The 17,740-nt window shown below is 39.7% G+C and overlaps 2 protein-coding genes, 2 long non-coding RNA genes and 1 pseudogene across 5 annotated transcripts; 3 read left to right on the top strand and 2 right to left on the bottom strand.

Moving 5' to 3' along the window:
* The first annotated feature begins 2,133 nt into the window (after positions 1-2,133).
* Positions 2,134-7,404, top strand: LOC130687547 (cGMP-dependent 3',5'-cyclic phosphodiesterase-like). 2 transcript variants are annotated; one of them, XM_059495181.1, is made up of 15 exons: positions 2,134-3,236; positions 3,308-3,545; positions 3,626-3,757; positions 3,829-4,073; positions 4,244-4,353; positions 4,519-4,819; positions 4,923-5,148; positions 5,222-5,415; positions 5,539-5,667; positions 5,745-5,880; positions 5,948-6,065; positions 6,134-6,277; positions 6,359-6,384; positions 6,461-6,606; positions 6,701-7,404. In XM_059495181.1, exons 2-15 carry the CDS (start codon positions 3,429-3,431, stop codon positions 6,831-6,833), a joined length of 2,157 nt encoding a protein of 718 aa, XP_059351164.1. In that variant the 5' UTR covers positions 2,134-3,236; positions 3,308-3,428; the 3' UTR covers positions 6,834-7,404. The 2 variants fall into 2 exon arrangements, with proteins under 2 accessions (XP_059351164.1, XP_057366704.1); XM_057510721.2 differs by having other exon boundaries at positions 2,134-3,545.
* Positions 7,393-8,917, bottom strand: LOC130687278 (transmembrane protein 272-like). The gene is made up of 7 exons (XM_057510432.2): positions 8,828-8,917; positions 8,702-8,760; positions 8,419-8,632; positions 8,240-8,350; positions 8,052-8,174; positions 7,842-7,988; positions 7,393-7,766 (listed from the first exon to the last, which is right to left on the bottom strand). Exons 2-7 carry the CDS (start codon positions 8,744-8,746, stop codon positions 7,579-7,581), a joined length of 828 nt encoding a protein of 275 aa, XP_057366415.1. The 5' UTR covers positions 8,747-8,760; positions 8,828-8,917; the 3' UTR covers positions 7,393-7,578.
* A 2,534-nt stretch (positions 8,918-11,451) lies between these two features.
* LOC130687546 (probable ATP-dependent RNA helicase DDX4) lies at positions 11,452-12,692 on the top strand (annotated as a pseudogene).
* Positions 12,693-13,949: 1,257 nt separating this feature from the next.
* Positions 13,950-15,290, top strand: LOC130687311 (uncharacterized). The gene is made up of 3 exons (XR_009000108.2): positions 13,950-14,112; positions 14,175-14,520; positions 14,592-15,290. It is a non-coding gene; the product is annotated as an uncharacterized LOC130687311 (long non-coding RNA).
* Positions 15,291-16,732: 1,442 nt separating this feature from the next.
* LOC130687310 (uncharacterized) lies at positions 16,733-17,646 on the bottom strand. Its single transcript, XR_009000107.2, has 3 exons — positions 17,501-17,646; positions 17,094-17,438; positions 16,733-16,991 (listed from the first exon to the last, which is right to left on the bottom strand). It is a non-coding gene; the product is annotated as an uncharacterized LOC130687310 (long non-coding RNA).
* Positions 17,647-17,740: the final 94 nt, after the last annotated feature.

Genomic DNA, 17,740 nt, shown 5'->3' with positions numbered 1-17,740 from the left:
GCTTAGACGCGCTGTGTGGGTTAGGCGGATCGATACAGGGTTGAGCAGCAGCAGTTGTCTTCGTCACGGCACAAGTGGAAGGGACGTGGAAAGATGGCGAAAAAAAAAACTCGTTGTCAAAGTGAAGCCATTCCTTTCTTGCCTCTTGTCAAAGACGTATATTGCTTTAGCTATCACAAATGCCTAGCAGCAGTCAGTTGTGAGCTCATGATGTAAGTAAAGAGCGTATAAGCAATTTTCTGTCGCTACTAATAAATTCGTTCAATTTGGTTTACTTGTGTTTGGGACAAACTGGTTGACCTGTACAGCGATATTGCGTGATCTGCGGGACGATCCATCTCTGGGAAAGAATCAAGCGAAAAATAAATTTTGTGTGCATTTTTTAAAATGAAGTTTTTGATAATCTAGTTTGGGATTCATGCCATAACAAAGTCTTGATATCACAGTGCGACGGAGAAAACTTTTCTTTCTTCAGCCACTCATGGGTATTGCGCTTATGTCATCTTAGACATGAGAAAAAAGGAAAATGATGAAAACGGATGGCAATCCGCGCTGAAAATGGCAGACCTTATTAGCTTTTCACACCTTGTCTTATTATTGGAGATCCAATATAGTGCATCCATCAACCGAAACAAATAAGGGTAGGCAACGCTTATACGTCTGGAAAAGTTTCCAGACGTTTTCCTTTTCCTCATCAATTCGTCCCTCGCTGTTTCTTCTTCGACGGTCTTTTATCGATCAACCGAAAAGCTGTCGGTTTAGGTCCGTCAAAGAACGAACGATGATCGCACTAAGGGAACTGTCGCTGAAAAAAAAATAATAGCTTTTGCATTTATTTTTTTACGATTTGAAAATTTTAAAAAAGATGCTGCTAGATATACTCGTTCACTGAATTTTCTTTTTCCTCTATTTATGCACATTTTTCCGCCAGTCAGCCAGTCAGAACCAATTTGCCGGCTGTCCACAGCGATAGGCTGGACCATAGATCCACTGCTGATGCTAGCAAATCGATATTGCCCAGCGATCGCTTCGCTGCCAACATCGACCATCACATGCAATAATGCTTGACGCCCGCGTCGCGAAAAATGCGAAAGCTTACTCCGATGAAACAGCCTTTTTTTTCTTCCTCCTCGGCAATATCACCTTCCGCCATCCGAGCGAATAACACCGGAGCCAACTTTTCCTCATTTCTTCTTATTATTTATTTATTATCTTGGAGAGAAAAAAAAAGGGAAATTGGCGAAGGTAAAAAGCACTCACGAGTAACTATAAGTAACTATAACTAATGGCCCCTCTATACTTTGTCACTGAACGGAAAGGGATAAAGAGAAAGTACGCAATTTTGGTGAAAAATGGAGATCGTTATCGGTGCTTTTTCACAGAAGGCAAAGCCTATGATAGAAAAAAAAAGCTTCTATTCCTAAAAGAGAAGGCGGTCGGTGCGCTAAGGGTACACGCGAAAAGGATGGCCATCATTTTGATCGAAATCGAATCAAAACGACGACACCATAAATGAATCATAATGGAAATATGGCGTCGACTATTTCCCTTTTTTGTGTGTAATTGTATGAGCAAAGATCCCCCCTTAAAAGAAAAAGAAACAATGATTTATGATCCCTGAATTTTCTAGTTAGACCTACATAGTATCGGGCGCTGTCGTAATGTTGAACCATGCATTGCAGAGCGCACGCTTAGTTTCAACGATCGCGTGCCCCTCGCTAGCGCTAACCAACGGGAAAGATGTCGGGTACCACTTCCATCCTGTGTTAGATTGCGAGGCCGGAAGCGGAGGTGTATGGGCCGCCTGAGGTGGGAAGAAAATGGGACAGAAAGGAAACATTGTTGATCAGTTCTTGGGAGCTTAGACTTGCGCCTGATCGATGTCGAATCAGCATCGTCATCAAGTGGAGGAAAAGGACAAAGAATGGGAGTTGGTAAAAAGCCCAAGAGGATGGCAAACTTTTACGTTCACGTTCCTAAGGATTTACCGCGTCTTTTGTTTTTATGGCCTTTGGAAAGGGAATGAAAAAAAAAATAGGTTCCGACTAGTGGTCGGTAGTAGATTGCGAACAGCGGGAGCGCTATAGCATTTATGTGGCAGCAGCATTTGATTTTCGTCTAGGCAACCGCGTTCGCTCTAGTTGGCCAAGAATGATGACAAACATTCCTATTTGGGTAAAAGAGTATCGAAATCAAATATGCCCATGGCGTATTATCATGATGTATTATCATTGCCGTAGATATGTGGATTCTGTGTATCGATTTTCTTGCCTCTTCAATTTACTGTACACACACAAACTACAATAACTATAACGTTCGCCAAAATTTCGGCCGATCTATCCCGCTCACCAAATTGAATCGATTTGGCTTGGGCGTGAGTAGCAGACTATACTGCACACAACTGATCGACAAAGTAACGTTGTACAGTCTTACAGGCGTACAGTACAACAGCGAGAAAAAAAAAAAGAGTAAATAAATAATCGATAGACCTCTCGAGGCTTAGAACTGTATTTGCAATGTATTACCAAATGTTATTTTCTTTTGAATTTTGGCTCGGCTGTTGAAGTTGTCACGTTCCCCAGAGGCGCAACCTGCAGTCGGCTTTGGAGTTTTTCCGGGCACGTAATCTCTTCTTTTCAGGCATTATTTTTCATTGATAATATCTCCTTTAGCTCTGTAAAATATACGAACTTGAGTGAAGAATAATGAAAGCCTCGTTGATCGATTAGTTGTTGGCCCCATCAGAATTGCAAAGTGTTTCGGACGTTGAGCAAATTGAGTTCTGTTTAGATAATAATAACTGACGCGAAGCTTGCACGCGATACTCCCACCACCAAGCATAATTGAGTTTCGGAAATTGATCCTCATCCGTAGCAATGCTTGCATGCTTATTCTAAAGCTGGCCATGACAACGCCAAATATAAACGCCAAAGGCCCAAATCAAGGATTCTTTTTCCTTTCACTTAGTGCTCTGCTGCCTTGCGCACAGTAAGCCGTTCCTAAAGACATGGTGACTTTTACGAAGGGAAACAGAGACGCCAAATTCCGCCGCTTGAAGTCACTGCTGGAGGGGTGGGAGACATGGCTGCGTGAGGGGAATAGTGACTTGTTAAGAAAAAAAAAATGCCCGGGCCTTTGAACGCAAACGGTAGGGCTCGTATCATCCATACCTGACAGAGGCGCTGTTGGTCGTCAGTCGTCGAAGAGAGTGGAAGATATAAACACCAGCGGAAGCAGTAATCAATTTTGATCTTGGCGGGCAAGTTTGGCGTTATTAAAATACTGTTCGTTTAATTATCCGCTGTAGATATACCCGACGTGAGACAAAGAGGCTGATGGTGTGAAAATGCTTGTGATACTTTAGCCGTTTGCTTGTGTTTTGATGCCACTCGGGACTTGGCAGCTTCCGTCGACTCATCAATCCTGCGATGGATCACTGCAATGATTTCGACACTGGGGATCGCACTTCACCGGATGCGTTCACACTCGCCGCTCGGGTCCAATTCCAAAGTGTCAGCAACATCCAGATCATCATCAATGAGCATGTACATCATCAGTTTCATGATGTTTCTACAAGATTTCTTTCATTTAAACTTTTATGGTTGGATTCTTTGTTTCTGGATAGTTGGGAGCAGTCACCAAGGCGCAGAAGGTGTTCCATGCCTTTGCAACGAACACTCAAGAAGAACACACGAACCATGGTCTCACTGTCAGTGTTGTAGGGAATACGAGATTGCCAGGACCTGTCCAGATATGGGTGAGTTGGTCTTTTGGTTGAAAGTACTGCTAAGTCTTGACTTCATCCATTGAATTTGTTAATCCGAGCAGAGCCAGGAATACAGTAGGCTCATGAGAGCAGATGATGACACAGTTTGGATGGATAAGGGTGGGTTGGATCCAAGTTCGCAAAGTTCTCTTGAAGGTTTACTGGAGCGAGAAGTCTCAGACTGCATGCTTGTGCCGATTAAGAGACCTGACAATCACCAACTCTTCCTGGTTGTGGCCCTCGTTGACAAACAAGAAGGACTTGCTTTTGGTTCTCTAGATCTTCAGGCTGTGCACCAGTGCTTTCAGTAAGCTTTTATATTTATTATTCATGCATAACGACATCTGTCCTATTGCACCAAATTCCAATTCTGGCGCCTGTTACACGTCTCCCTTTTGCCATTCTAATGACACCGTCGTTTTGAAAGGCGAAGATCCTAGGTCTCGTAATGATTTATTTCTCGCGTGCTTCATTCAGGCTAGTGTTGGGGACGCTGGTTGGAGCCGTCGAGTTGGAGGAAGAAAGGCGACTGCGAGAACAATGCCAATCACTGCTGGCGGTGGCTAGAAATCTCTTCTCACACTTGGGTACGTCTCGTTACGACTTTCTGTGGCTACATACACGCCACCACACACTCGCTTAGTATGACTGAGGTGTCACATGGGAATGGCAAACGAGGAAAGGATAACAAAGACGGCTCTTTCACATACGATATCTGTTTCTGTCTTTTCTGTCGATAATCAATATTTTAGACGATGTGGAGCTACTGCTAAAGGAGATTATGAGCGAGGCTCGCCACCTGACCAAAGCCGAGCGCTGCTCGCTGTTTTTGCTGGACAAGCAGCACAAATGCCTAGTGGCAAAGGTCTTTGATGGTACGTCATCCGGTGTTGGACAATGGGGTACGACCGACGGGCGCCAGCTCGGTATTCCCGCTGATCAAGGCATCGCCGGTCACGTGGCGATCACGGGTCAGTTGTTGAACATTTCGGACGCCTACTCCCACCCCCTTTTCTACCAGGATGTCGATAAGACCACGGGATTCAAAACGAGGTTAGCTTTTATTGCACTACGTCATCTACGCCTTTTTTTTATTTGTCGTACTTGAGCATTTTTCTTATTGATATGAATGTTCTCTCCTATTCTCGATCGGAAGGAACATATTGTGTTTCCCCATCAAAGACGGCCAAGACGTGCTGGGAGTAGCCGAGCTGTGCAACAAAACGAGTGCTCCATGTTTTACGCGGGCCGATGAGGAACTGGCCATGTCCTTTTCTATTTACTGCGGCATATCCCTCGTTCATGGTCTCATGTACAAAAAAGTGCGCGACGCACAGCATCGCAGTCACCTCAGCAACGAGCTAATGATGTATCACATGAAGGTATTGTCTAGCGACTTGAGGCGATTTGGGGAAACCTTACGCATTTCACATTCTTGTTGTGCTTCTTCGACAGGTCTCGAATGAAGAAACGCTCAAACTGCTGCAAGAGGAATCGATGAATATGCAAAACATTGACATCAACTTTTGTGAGTTTCGATTCGTGCCACGGACAATGGAAGAGCTTAAAACATCAGCAGCCGTTGTGGCGGTGTTTCACGATCTAGGCCTCAAGGAGCGCTGGTCGATAAATCAGGAAACGCTCAGCAGGTTGGCTATTGACGTTGCCGCTGCCATCTGGCGCCCTGCGTTGATTCAATTATTGTTATTATTTTTTTTATTTATTTAATTTGATTTTGATTCACTTTATTGATTAATGTTTATATACCGTAGGTTTGTCTTGATGGTGCGAAAAGGCTACCGGGATCCACCCTATCACAACTGGATGCACGCCTTTTCCGTGTTTCACTTTAGCTACATCCTCATCAAACGACTCCGTCTAGTTCAGCAAAACTATTTGACGTAAAAAAATTCTTGATTCGCAAAAATAATAATATAGGCACTAATTTTCATCGTTAATCGCATGGATTCTTCCTCAGGGATTTGGAAGCTTTGGCCCTTTTGGTGTCGAGTTTATGTCATGATGTTGACCACCGCGGCACTACCAACTCGTTCCAGCTGGCCTCCAACTCAGTTCTAGCTGCCCTCTACAGTTCTGAAGGATCTGTTATGGAGGTACAAAGTTATTGATGTTTATCTCCTTTTTCCAATCTATCTAACAAGGTTTGAATCTCGCGCATAGCGGCACCATTTTGCCCAGACCATGTGCATTTTGAATACGGAAGGTTGCAACATCTTCGAAAACTTGTCATCCAAAGACTACACACGATGTTTAGATTTGATGCAAGACATAATACTTGGTACGATTTGTTTTTATACCTTGTGCTTTTTTTTATCTTTTTAAAACTCATCCAATTTAATTTCGTAGCTACTGATCTAGCGCATCACCTACGCATATTCAGGAAATTGAAGGATCTCGCAATTTCGGGATTCGACAAAAGTCGAGCCGAGCACCATCAATTACTGTTGTTCTTGATGATGACAGCTGCAGATCTTTCAGATCAAACAAAAGGTAAACCTTAGTATTTAATTTAGTCCAGGAGTATTTTAATTTCAGTTACCTAAATCATTTCTTTGTTTTCCAATTGGGTAGATTGGAAGAGTTCAAGGAACGCTGCCGTAAGTTTTCAAATTTCTCCACATTTTAATTTGAAGTAATCCAAATTTCATAGTCTTTTCTTTTGCCTTCTTTTAGCTTCTCGTATATCGCGAGTTTTTCTCGCAAGGAGATTTAGAAAAAGCCATGGGGAATCGGCCCGTTGAAATGATGGATCGGGACAAAGCTTGTATCCCCACTCTGCAAATCCAGTTCATCGATGACGTCGCCCTCCCTGTGTACACGTAAATAAATCTTATTTAAAATATTTTTACCCTTAAAATATGTGATGTTCACTGTTGCATTAATTATTATTCTTTTTTCATTGTCCTTTTATAGACTGCTTGCTCACCTATTCCCGGAGCTGAATGTGCTCGTTGAAACGGTGAGTAGCAATCGCGAACGGTGGGTAACGCTGGAAGACGGCCACGTTGTTTCGCCCATGGAAATATTGACTAACGACATTGATTGAGTTCTCGCCGAGACAAATAACGTCATTCTAGTCCTTAATTCAATCACACACTGAACTCTCACCCTTCTATTTCGTCTGAATTTTTCAGAAATGCTTCACCCGTACTTTTTTTTGTTTTATTTTCACATGATTTGAGTGCAAATGCGTGTGCGTGTGTGGTATAGATTCGTCTGTGGAAATTTGGACGTATTTGTACGATTGACCAACCAAAGAGATAATTTCTAAAACGAACTTTATCAGCACTGGTTGACGTTGTCAAACCAACACTGTTTTGTTTTTTCTTTCCCAACAACCGCAACCGGTGCTTGTGCCAATAAGGAGCTTAAATACCTCTACTTTCTTTTTTCTCTTGTTCCGTTCTTGAAAATAATCTGAAAAAAATATTTAGCCGTACGTATGTTGTTAGTCAGCACAGACCTCCAGAAACCCCCTCGTTTCTCATCCTTCGATCTATTTTTTATTTTTCGTGTTTTCATTTAATCTTTGTCTCATGTACTTTAATACTATATTATTCTCAGTTAACCGATGGATTTATCAAAAGTTAATAAATGTCAGTAAGTATACAAAAAAATGGGAAAATGTATTGATCACGAGCGTCAAAACAGCAAGTGTAATCGATGTACGTTTCACGGAATGTTGATATGCAGAATGCTTTTACATTTCAGTACGCAGGTTCGTTTTTTTTGGCACGTTTTCCTTTTTACATTTCGTCCTTATGTGCGTCGTCCTTAGAGTAAATCACTAACTATCTATTTCTTGTCAAAAACAGGGCTGTGCAGCTGATGCAACAAAGCAGTATTACCGCGACGCCAGCAAAAATGTACGTCGAAGTCAACAGCCAGAAAGCAAATGAAAACAACACAGGGCTACAATAGTTTGGATCTGACCAATCACTGTAGTTGGGTTCATAAATGTGATACACCCAGTAACAACCTAACCAAAGGTACAATTGATTATATCAACAGTTATAATAGTGTTATGTCAATTGCAAAAAACATGAGTCCTTACCCGTAACGAACCAGCAAATCAAAAAGCTATTTATTAATGACTGAATGGATGCTGTCAAAGAGCTATCAGGAACTTCGAGGTCGGCTTCTTGAGATTGCTGTGAACGAACTCTGAGGGATAGAAACTGCTTCACTAAGCCGCAAGCACCTATGGAAATGGAACAGGAATCATGATCACTTCCCTTACAGAATAGATGCAAAATATTATTACCTCCTACTATCAAGTAGATTGGAATATAATTTTCAGCTGGACAATCATAAAAGTAAACCGAACCAACAACAAGCATACAAATAGGAACTAGAATAGTGATTCCAATGATTATCATAAGGCCAACTAAAATTTAAATTTCCAATTATTTGTATGAGATACATCATCATCATCAAAGTGAATAATAATACTTTTTCCAAGTAGGAAGAAAAATAGTTTTTTGACGAAATCGACGAAACCTCGTGAAGTCTTTCGTACTTCATTTACTCGCCCAAAAAGCGAATCGTAAGACGGTGGAGGAGCTACAAAAGGTAAATGACAGACCAGTGATGTAAACTTTTATCTCATTCAAAAAATTTTGTCGTTTTACCATTAGGATTATTAGCTTCTTCATAGCTTGGTAGAGGCTGTTGTATTTCTGCCCTTGTTGTAGTAATGACTGATGGGGAAAGAGGTAACCCAAATAATCTTTGTTCGTGTAACCTGTTGGATGGATGATGTGCATCTGCACCAATTCTGATCACTGTATTGTTTTCTCCAATAGGCTCTGATTCAGGAGATGCAGCAGACTCTGTGACATGCATCTGTTTTAAATATGAAGTTTAATGCATCATAAACAATAAGTAAAACCATAAAAATACTGTAACACTTACATGACCATTGGAAACATTCACAGTTGAAATAGCATCATCAACCATGTTCACCAGATGCTCTGTGATATAACACAAATATATAGTAAGTTGCTTGTAAGTTTAGTGATAAAGTTCAATACAAAACACCTTCAACGGCAGAAATACGTATGACAGCAACACGTAGCCAGTACGTCGCATTTGATCAACTTTCAAAACCGAAACTGGGAGTAACAGTGGTAAAATAACTGAAAAACTTGCTTACCGACCACTGGAAACAACCCAAACTCGTCTACTATAATATAAATAAATCGGGAAAAATAGATTGAACCCTATAACATTTTGGGTGAAGAAATCAATGTCACTGTTATTGCTTGGTGACCTTGTTGCTTGTTTGCCTGGGGCCCTGTTGGTTTTGTTTACTTTTGAAATTAAGATGACTTATTGATTTATCATTAATTTATGGTTGATCGATTGTTAGAATGGAATTGTGTTGGTGAAATAATGCATTGTTTGAAATAGATTTCTGCTGCATCGCGCTAGCGCTGTAACGTACTGACACGCCAATTTACGGGCTTTATTGTAAGCCCGACTTTCTGCTGCATCGCGCTAGCGCTGTAACGTACTGGCGCGCTACTAGTGCGTCAAATATTCAGTGAGTGTATGTAGAGAATGCACTAGAAATTTGACCGGTAGATGGCGATAGTATGGCAATCCGTTTTACACAAAATAAAAATAAATAATATTGGCCTTTTTTCTGTTTTACTGCTACCGCCATCTACCGGTCACATTTCTAGTTAATTCTGTACATACACTGACCGAAAAAAATGTTAAGCCCGAATAAATAAGCCCGACTTCTCTCGGTCGGGCTTAAAAAATTTTTCGGCAAAAACTGAAACTCGTTGGAATTGATCAGGTAGACATGTGAACCTGGTGGTACCGGAGAAGTTGGATGGCGTTAACGAAAATTCATCATACTCCATTTTGGAATAAACTAAAGAAAAGGAGCAAGAAATTAAAGCGTGTTTCCCCAAGTATTACGCTTTTTTCATTTTTTTAAGTTAAATATTGATTTGGATGATTACTTTAAATTTGTTTAAAAACATTTAATTTGTGACGGGTAAAATTTCTCGTAATGACTTTTGCGTCCACAAGAGGCGCCTTAAACCGTGGCTCATCGGGCTGTTTTTTTTCAGGCATATTTCTAGATTGGCTCAACGCGTGTAGTCTGCTGTCTACCTTCCTCGCTAGATTTTATTTCTTGACCTCTATATATAATATAATTTGTTTCATTCTGATCTACATTTTTTCTGTTTAGGGTCACAAGGTAAGTATTTTCTTGTATTCCTAATGTGATTACTTTAAATTATGGTTTTGTTTAACAGTGTTTAAGACATTTTGCCAGAGAGTGTCCACAATCTGGTGGGGACGGTGGCAGTGGTCCGTGGCAGTGGTGACGTCATAAAGTAAGATGAAAATATCGAAAAATGTGCTCGAACTTTACCTTCTTGGTGCTTTTCATAGTATGGGGAAGGGAGACATTTCTCGAAGGATTGTTCATTAGAGGGCCGCGGCGGTGGTGGAAGTCGTACCTGCCATGATATAAAAAAATAAACAAAAAAAACAACATTTGTAGTCCTCATTTTTAACGAAGAAGAGGGCAACGTAGCAAGGGATTTTCCTCAAGGAGGATGCATTGGTGGCAGCAACTGTTACAATGTAAGCATCAATTGTATCTTCACAAAAATATTTTACGTTCCAGTGTTCATTGTTTTACTTCTAGTGTAATGAAGCTGGCCACACCAAGAAAAGCTACACAAATCTCTTCAGTGAATTGACAGAAGATGGAAAGCAATGTGAGCAATACATTCTGGAAGCTGTGACATGCGATGAAAAGGAACTATTTAAGGGCATCGTCTGTGTGGGAACTCTTTAACAATTTTGATAAAGTTGTCCTTCAGGTAAGCCATTTCTCGAAACTGTATTTTGTGATTTAAAAATATCTATTAGGTTTGCTTTAGGTTACAGGAAAAGATGTACCTCAATACATAACACCATTCTAAGAAGCCGGCCTGCGCCAACTACTACTTCAAAACATTAAGAATTCTGGCTACATAAAACCAACACCTGTACAGAAAGCTTCAGTTACAGTTATTCTTGCCAAAAGAGATTTGATTGCTTGTGCTGTCATGTGCTCCGGCAAAACGGCAATCCAATTAATTAACGCTGTATAATTTTGAAACCTTGATGCCCTTGTACTGACTTGATTCAAATGGGTCGGTATGAACTGGGTAAGTTGAAGTAAAAGTAATTTTGTTTGGGCACGCCGGTGATTGCGACTACTAAAAGGTCCAATTGCATCTAAGATACTTAACAACCCCTTCGTGATGTTCGTTGATTAAGTCATCTTAAATTTAACATTTTTTCATGCAGGTGGCGTACTTGGTACCGGTTATGAACATATTGTTAGAACAAGATGTTGCTGGTGCGTCTCATGCCATGGTTCAAAAGCCAGAAGTTGTAATTGTCGCACCCGCTCGTGAATTGCCCATTCAAATTCACCGCGAGGCGTGTAAATTCTCCTACAGTTCGGTTTTAAAGTCTGTGATTATATATGGAGGAACTGTCACGAGCCATCAGCGATCAAATCTTCAAGCTGGGTGCAATATTCTTGTCGGGACCGCGGGGCGACGCAAGGATTTTCTCGACCGTGGAGTATTTTACTTCTCGGGGTCAGGTTTTAAATTTTGGACGAAGCTGATCGAATGCTTGATATGGGTTTCGGCCCCAATATTGAAACTATAATTTTTATCAACCATCCAACGATGCATCCGAAAGTATGTTCTCGATGGCTTTTGAGTATGAGATTTGTCTGATGTAATACTATTTGTTTCTCTGTAGGGAAAGGGGAAGGGAGCGCTGGCTGTGACGTACATGGAAGACTACATATTCGTCACAACAGGCATTGTCGGTGGCACGAATCCGGATGTTCAATAGCTGTTTGTTCAGTGCGCGAAAAGAGATAAGAGAACTAAGCTGATCGAAGTTTTACAACATCTCGGTGATGCCAAGACTATCGTTTTGTCAACACCAAAATCACGGCGGATTTCGTATCTGCATTTTTCTGCAATAACATCTTACAAGTAAGAATTAAACCTGTTGTGAATTGGTCAAGGTGTCTTAACTTTAAATATCTAGTCTACCAGCATCCATGGTGATCGTCTTCAGAGTCAGCGTAAGCAAGCTTCGTGACTTCAGAAATGGTAGGAATATTCTCGTGGTTACTAATGTTGCTGTCCGTGGTTTAGGTAATAGTGTCTGGGTTCTTCGTTCGTTTTTTACGTATTTGATTTTGTATTGTTTTTCCTAGATATTGCCGTCGTCAACTATGTCGTAAATTATGACTTGCCAACTGATATTGAAGAGTATGTTCATCGTGTTGGTCGAACGGGCTGCGTGGGAAATGTTGGAAAATCAATAAGCTTCTTCGACCAAGAAAGAGATGGCCCTAACGCTGGAAAGTTTGTGTCTTTTTTAACTAAGGTAAGAACCTACTCCAGTTTGACATCTAATTATATTTCTCTGGCCTTGTGTTCGTTATTAATAATCCTACGTATTTTTGCGTCCAACGCCGATGTCCCGCCATTCATGCAAGCGATGGTCTCAGGTGTGAGTGGAATGGGTTACGACTTTAGCGCCCCTTCGACTCGAGGGGCTTTGCTAGTCGAGATATGCGCCGAGCAAGTTTAGACCTAGGTAGTTCTTATTACTTGTAGATCTAATTTAATCTATTCGCAGTTCGGCGATAAACCTGGATTTGCTGCCTTGCCTACTGAAGTTGAAGAGAGTTAGGATTAACTCAATGTCGTTCACTTGGTTGGCTTATTTCGAGTAATCCAAAACCAAAATTCTTATCGAAGAACATCTTGGAACTTACATGCAATGTCTGTTTGAAAATTTTATTACATGTTTATTTTGCTAACCAGATACTTGAATATAGAACAAATTCATTTTGTTTAAGGAAACAGTTAATGGGAAAAATTAAAAAAAAAAAACAAGTAAACAATTATATAATCAGATATTAACCACAAACAAATCTAAAATGATATGTACGATGCAAGGGCAGGACAGTCTCTGAGGCTGTGCCAAAACTGGTTATGCTGGAACATGGTAGAAAAAAAACGTGAAATATTTATCCTACCCTTGATTGCTGGATTACTTTAATGTTCCTGAAATGAAAATGCACACTGTGAATGTGAGTCCTTGGAATACTACGAAGGCAACAAAAGGAACCAAAACCTATGCAAACATTCGTCACTAAAGTCTGTGTGATGCCGAGTTGTCTACGTCAAATAGGTTGTGGAAGAGTTCCATAAGTCGACTGTTAAGGATGTATTAAGTTAAGGAAATAGAATATAACAAAATAAAATAAGGATTAGTTATATGTAAATTAAGTAAAGTTATTAATTTAAAAAATGATTTATTTATATGGTTAGAATATGTAAAGTTGTATTTACAGACTTAATTAGAACCTGGCCGATAGATGGCGATAGCTGTAAAAAAGAAAAAATGCCTTCTTTGGGGGGGGGGGGAATTACTATGGCAATCCGTTTTATATGGCAATATGGCAATCCGTTTTACATGAAAAAAAAAAAAAAAATGGCGGAAAAAAAAAAAAAAATCGCACTTTTTTCTCTTTTTTCTATCCGTAGCCATCTATCAGTCGGTTTCGTTATTACAGGCATGTAAGCAATTTGAGTTAATTGTATCCCATTAGCAGTTAATTGAGTAGCGTGGCTGGAGAACAACGCGTGGCTGGAGGAACAATTGAAAAATGGATAAGATAATAAAACAAAAAAATGGTAAGTATAAACATTATTATATTGGTTTTCAATTATTAATTATTGTTTATTAGATCAAATTATGAAGCTGCAGGCCCAGTTATTGGAACAACACAAAATATTAGATAACAAAGCTAAGGATCGTAGGCCTAACACGTAATGATTCTATTTATTTGCTTTTATTCATTCGTGTTTTGTAGCTCAAATTTTGAGTCTTCAAGCTCAGCTAGGGGAAAAGAACAAATTGGAACGGAACAGTTTCCAAACAGTGAAGGAGGTTTTTCAAAACTCATCTCTAACTGAACGTGAGGATGAGTTGGCATTAGGCGAACACAGCCAGGTACCTAAAGTTTTCAAATAAGAATTCAAAATAAGTATAGAATTTTAAAAAACAGTTATTTATTGCTTACTTATTCAGTCCACCACATGACAGTGTGTTAAATTTAAATTCTGTTAGTGCTGCACTAAAAGAATCGTTAGTAATAAGCTCATGCAGTGAAGGAACTGAACAATTGTGGGAACGTATTTGGGCCGAAAATGGGTGTGGTACAGAAACCCAGAAATAGCACAAGTTCAACATGAAACATGGATTAGGTACTTTTCGGTTTTTTGTCTATCGAAAAAGTATTTTTAATGCTATTATTTTGCATTCACAGATTTTAACGGGGGATCAAATCAAGTCTGCAAGTGTTACAGGATGGAAGAGTGAGCCTACAGATGAAAAAACACTGAGAGTGCATTACCGTAAGGTGTGAGGTAAATTAATAGAGTAATGCAAATTGCCTAATGAGAAGTACCATCTTGTGTTAATGAATCCAGTACAACAGCAATCCTTTATAGTTCTGTCACAGCTAGAAGCCTCAAATAATTCTGCTTCTCTGTCTAAAGAACAACTTGTCCTTTACGTTCAGAGTGTTGGGGAAACTGGGTACTTAAATGGCCCTAAAGATGTTTTAATTTTGCTGCTATTGCAGAGATGAACATCATACATGGACTCTTTAGGTATGAAAGGATTTTTCTTCAAATAATTTTGAATTTATGACGAAGAATTTCTCCTCCTTTTTGCCAACCAGGTCTTATCTACCAAAAAAAATTTTATCCAATAGGAAAGGATTTTCATGTACTGGGAACACAACTATCAACAATGCAACATTCTACAGGTGCTAGTTTATCATTCAAGAGCCTTATACAATGAAGTTAATCTGCAATTTGTATGTCCTTTCCCAAGCTTCCACCAGAAGTTGAATCTATGAGTCATGTAAGTTCCATGATCAACAATTGATGTGTTTAACGGTGTTGTTTTTCTTTTCTCAATATAGGTTAATAGTAACATTGGATCTGAAAAGATTCTTGGTTGGGGCAAGACACTGAATAAATTGTATTGATTGGATGGATGACATGACATTGCTATACTTAATTCGGATTCCCCAGACGGTATTTGATATTTAAAAAATTGAAGTGCATATCTGGGCTCCCTTCTTTTCTGAAGCCCCGTTTCCCCTTGACTCATAATAAGCCCGTAGGGGGTCATGCCCCTACTGTACGGTATATATAAAAACAACATATACCGAGGTTTGGAGGGCTCTGGCCGGAAAGGGGACGTGGGGTGCCGCTTCGTCCGATGATGTGTTCACGGAGGGTGACGTGGCTGCCCACAAATCCGAACTAAAGGTTAATCGCTCCTGTAAAAATGTTCCAAATCTTCAGCTCTTCTTCCGGCTTCTCTTAGCCAATCACCGGGTAATCTCCCCGGTGGGTCAACAAGGCAGTGTCTCCCCCTGCCTGGGTTGACGGCAACTTTTGAAAGGGCTATTGTGCCTTTTTAAAGTTGCAAAAATAATTGTAATGTGCAGAGAATTGTCAATAAAATTTTTTTTATAAAATGTTTTTTGCAAAATTCGTTTCTTTCATTGTCTGTGTTAGCTTTGTTCACACATTGCATTTATCAATTTTTTTTTGGCTTTGCTTTATTTGTTTTTGTCACATTAGATGGTAAGGTGACGGGTATTGGTTTATCGTTTATCTGTAAGCATTCTATTATTATCCAGGAATCGAACCTTGGATGTTCGGCATACCTCGCCGATGCTCTACCAATGAGCCACGAATCATATAATTTTAAATTGGTTTTTTTTCTAGTCACTTGTGGACTTGCATTTACACTTAGAATAAAACTGAAATGCAATTCTGCAATATACTCTTCTACATTATTCTACTTCATTTTTACACATCTACTGAGGTTTGAACCCAGGGTAACAGGTATCGCAGATAAAAGCTCTACCACAGAGCTAAGAACCTTATGGAAGCAATAGAAAGATAAACATATAGTTGTGAAAGACTGCATAAACATCCTAGACGATAACATATGATATGCGATAATAAATTAGATATATCTCGTGGCTCAATGTTAGAGCATTGGCGTTGCACGCTGAATGTCTGGGGATCGGTTCCCATACGAGTAAAACAAAATACAAAATTACTTCATAAAATATCCAGATTGTTCCTTAAATCTAAGTTGAAGAATTCAAAGAGTGTAATAAATAATACTTACAGATAAACGATAAACCAATGGAAACAATACTTACCATCAAAGGTGACAAAAACAATAAAGGTGAACTAAGCAAGCTAAATATAAAAAGTGTAACGTGTGAACACAGCAAATACAGACAATGAAAGAAACGAATTTTGCAAAAAACATTTTATAAAAAAAAATTTTATTGACAATTCTCTGCACATTACAATTATTTTTGCAACTTTAAAAAGGCACAATAGCCCTTTCAAAAGTTGCCGTCAACCCAGGCAGGGGGAGACACTGCCTTGTTGACCCACCGGGGAGATTACCCGGTGATTGGCTAAGAGAAGCCGGAAGAAGAGCTGAAGATTTGGAACATTTTTACAGGAGCGATTAACCTTTAGTTCGGATTTGTGGGCAGCCACGTCACCCTCCGTGAACACATCATCGGACGAAGCGGCACCCCACGTCCCCTTTCCGGCCAGAGCCCTCCAAACCTCGGTATATGTTGTTTTTATATATACCGTACAGTAGGGGCATGACCCCCTACGGGCTTATTATGAGTCAAGGGGAAACGGGGCTTCAGAAAAGAAGGGAGCCCAGATATGCACTTCAATTTTTTAAATATCAAATACCGTCTCGGGAATCCGAATGAAGTATAGAAATATCATGTCATCCATCCAATCATTACAATTTATTCAGTGTCATGCCCCAACCAAGTTTTTTTTCAGATCCAATGTTACTATTAACCTACACTGAGAAAAGAAAAACAACACCATTAAGCATCTCAATTGTTGCTCATGTGACTTACATGACTCATAGATTCAACTTCTGGCAGAAGCTCGGGAAAGGCCATACAAATTGTAGATGAAAATCATTGTATAAGGCTCTTGAAGGATAAAATAACACCCCTAGAATGTTGCATTGTTGATAGTTGTGTTCCCAGTATGCTGAAAATCCTTTCCTATTGGATAAATTTTTTTTTGTAGATTAGACATGGTTGGCAAAAAGGAGGAGAAAAGCTTCATCATAAATTCAAAATTTTTCAAGAAAATTCCTTTCATACCTAAAGAGTCCATGTATGATGTTCATCGCTGCAATGCCAGTGAAGTGAAACATCTTTAGGGCCATTTAAGTACCCAGCTTCACCAACACTCTGAGTGTAAAGAACAAGTTGTTCTTTAACAAGAGAAGCAGAATTATTTGAGGCTTCTAGCTATAACAGAACTATAAAGGATTGCTGTTACACAGGATTCATTCACACAAGATGGTACTTCTCATTAGACAATTTGCATACTCTATTACTTTACCTCATACCTTAATGGTAATGCACTTTCAGTGTTTTTCAACTGTAGGCTCACTCTTCCATCCTGTAACACTTCTAGACTTGACTTGATCCCCCACTAGAATTCTGTGAATGCAAAATAATAGCATTAAAAATACTGTTTCGATAGACAAAGAACCGAAAAGTACCTAATTCATGTTTTATGTTGAACTCGTGCTATTTCTGGGTTTCCGTACCACACCCATTTTCAGCCCAAATACGGTCCCACAATTGTTCAATTCCTTCGCTGCATGGACTTATTACTAACAATTCTTTTAGTGCAGCACTAACAGAATTTAACTTTAACACGCTGTCAGGTGGTAGACTGAATAACTAAACAATAAATAATTGTTTGTTAAAATTCTATACTTATTTTGAATTCTTATTTG

The sequence above is a fragment of the Daphnia carinata genome, chromosome 4, assembly GCF_022539665.2.
Source record: "Daphnia carinata strain CSIRO-1 chromosome 4, CSIRO_AGI_Dcar_HiC_V3, whole genome shotgun sequence".
Taxonomy (NCBI): domain Eukaryota; kingdom Metazoa; phylum Arthropoda; class Branchiopoda; order Diplostraca; family Daphniidae; genus Daphnia; species Daphnia carinata.
Note: the sequence above shows the minus strand (reverse complement) of the source record. Positions and strands in the feature narration are given on the sequence as shown.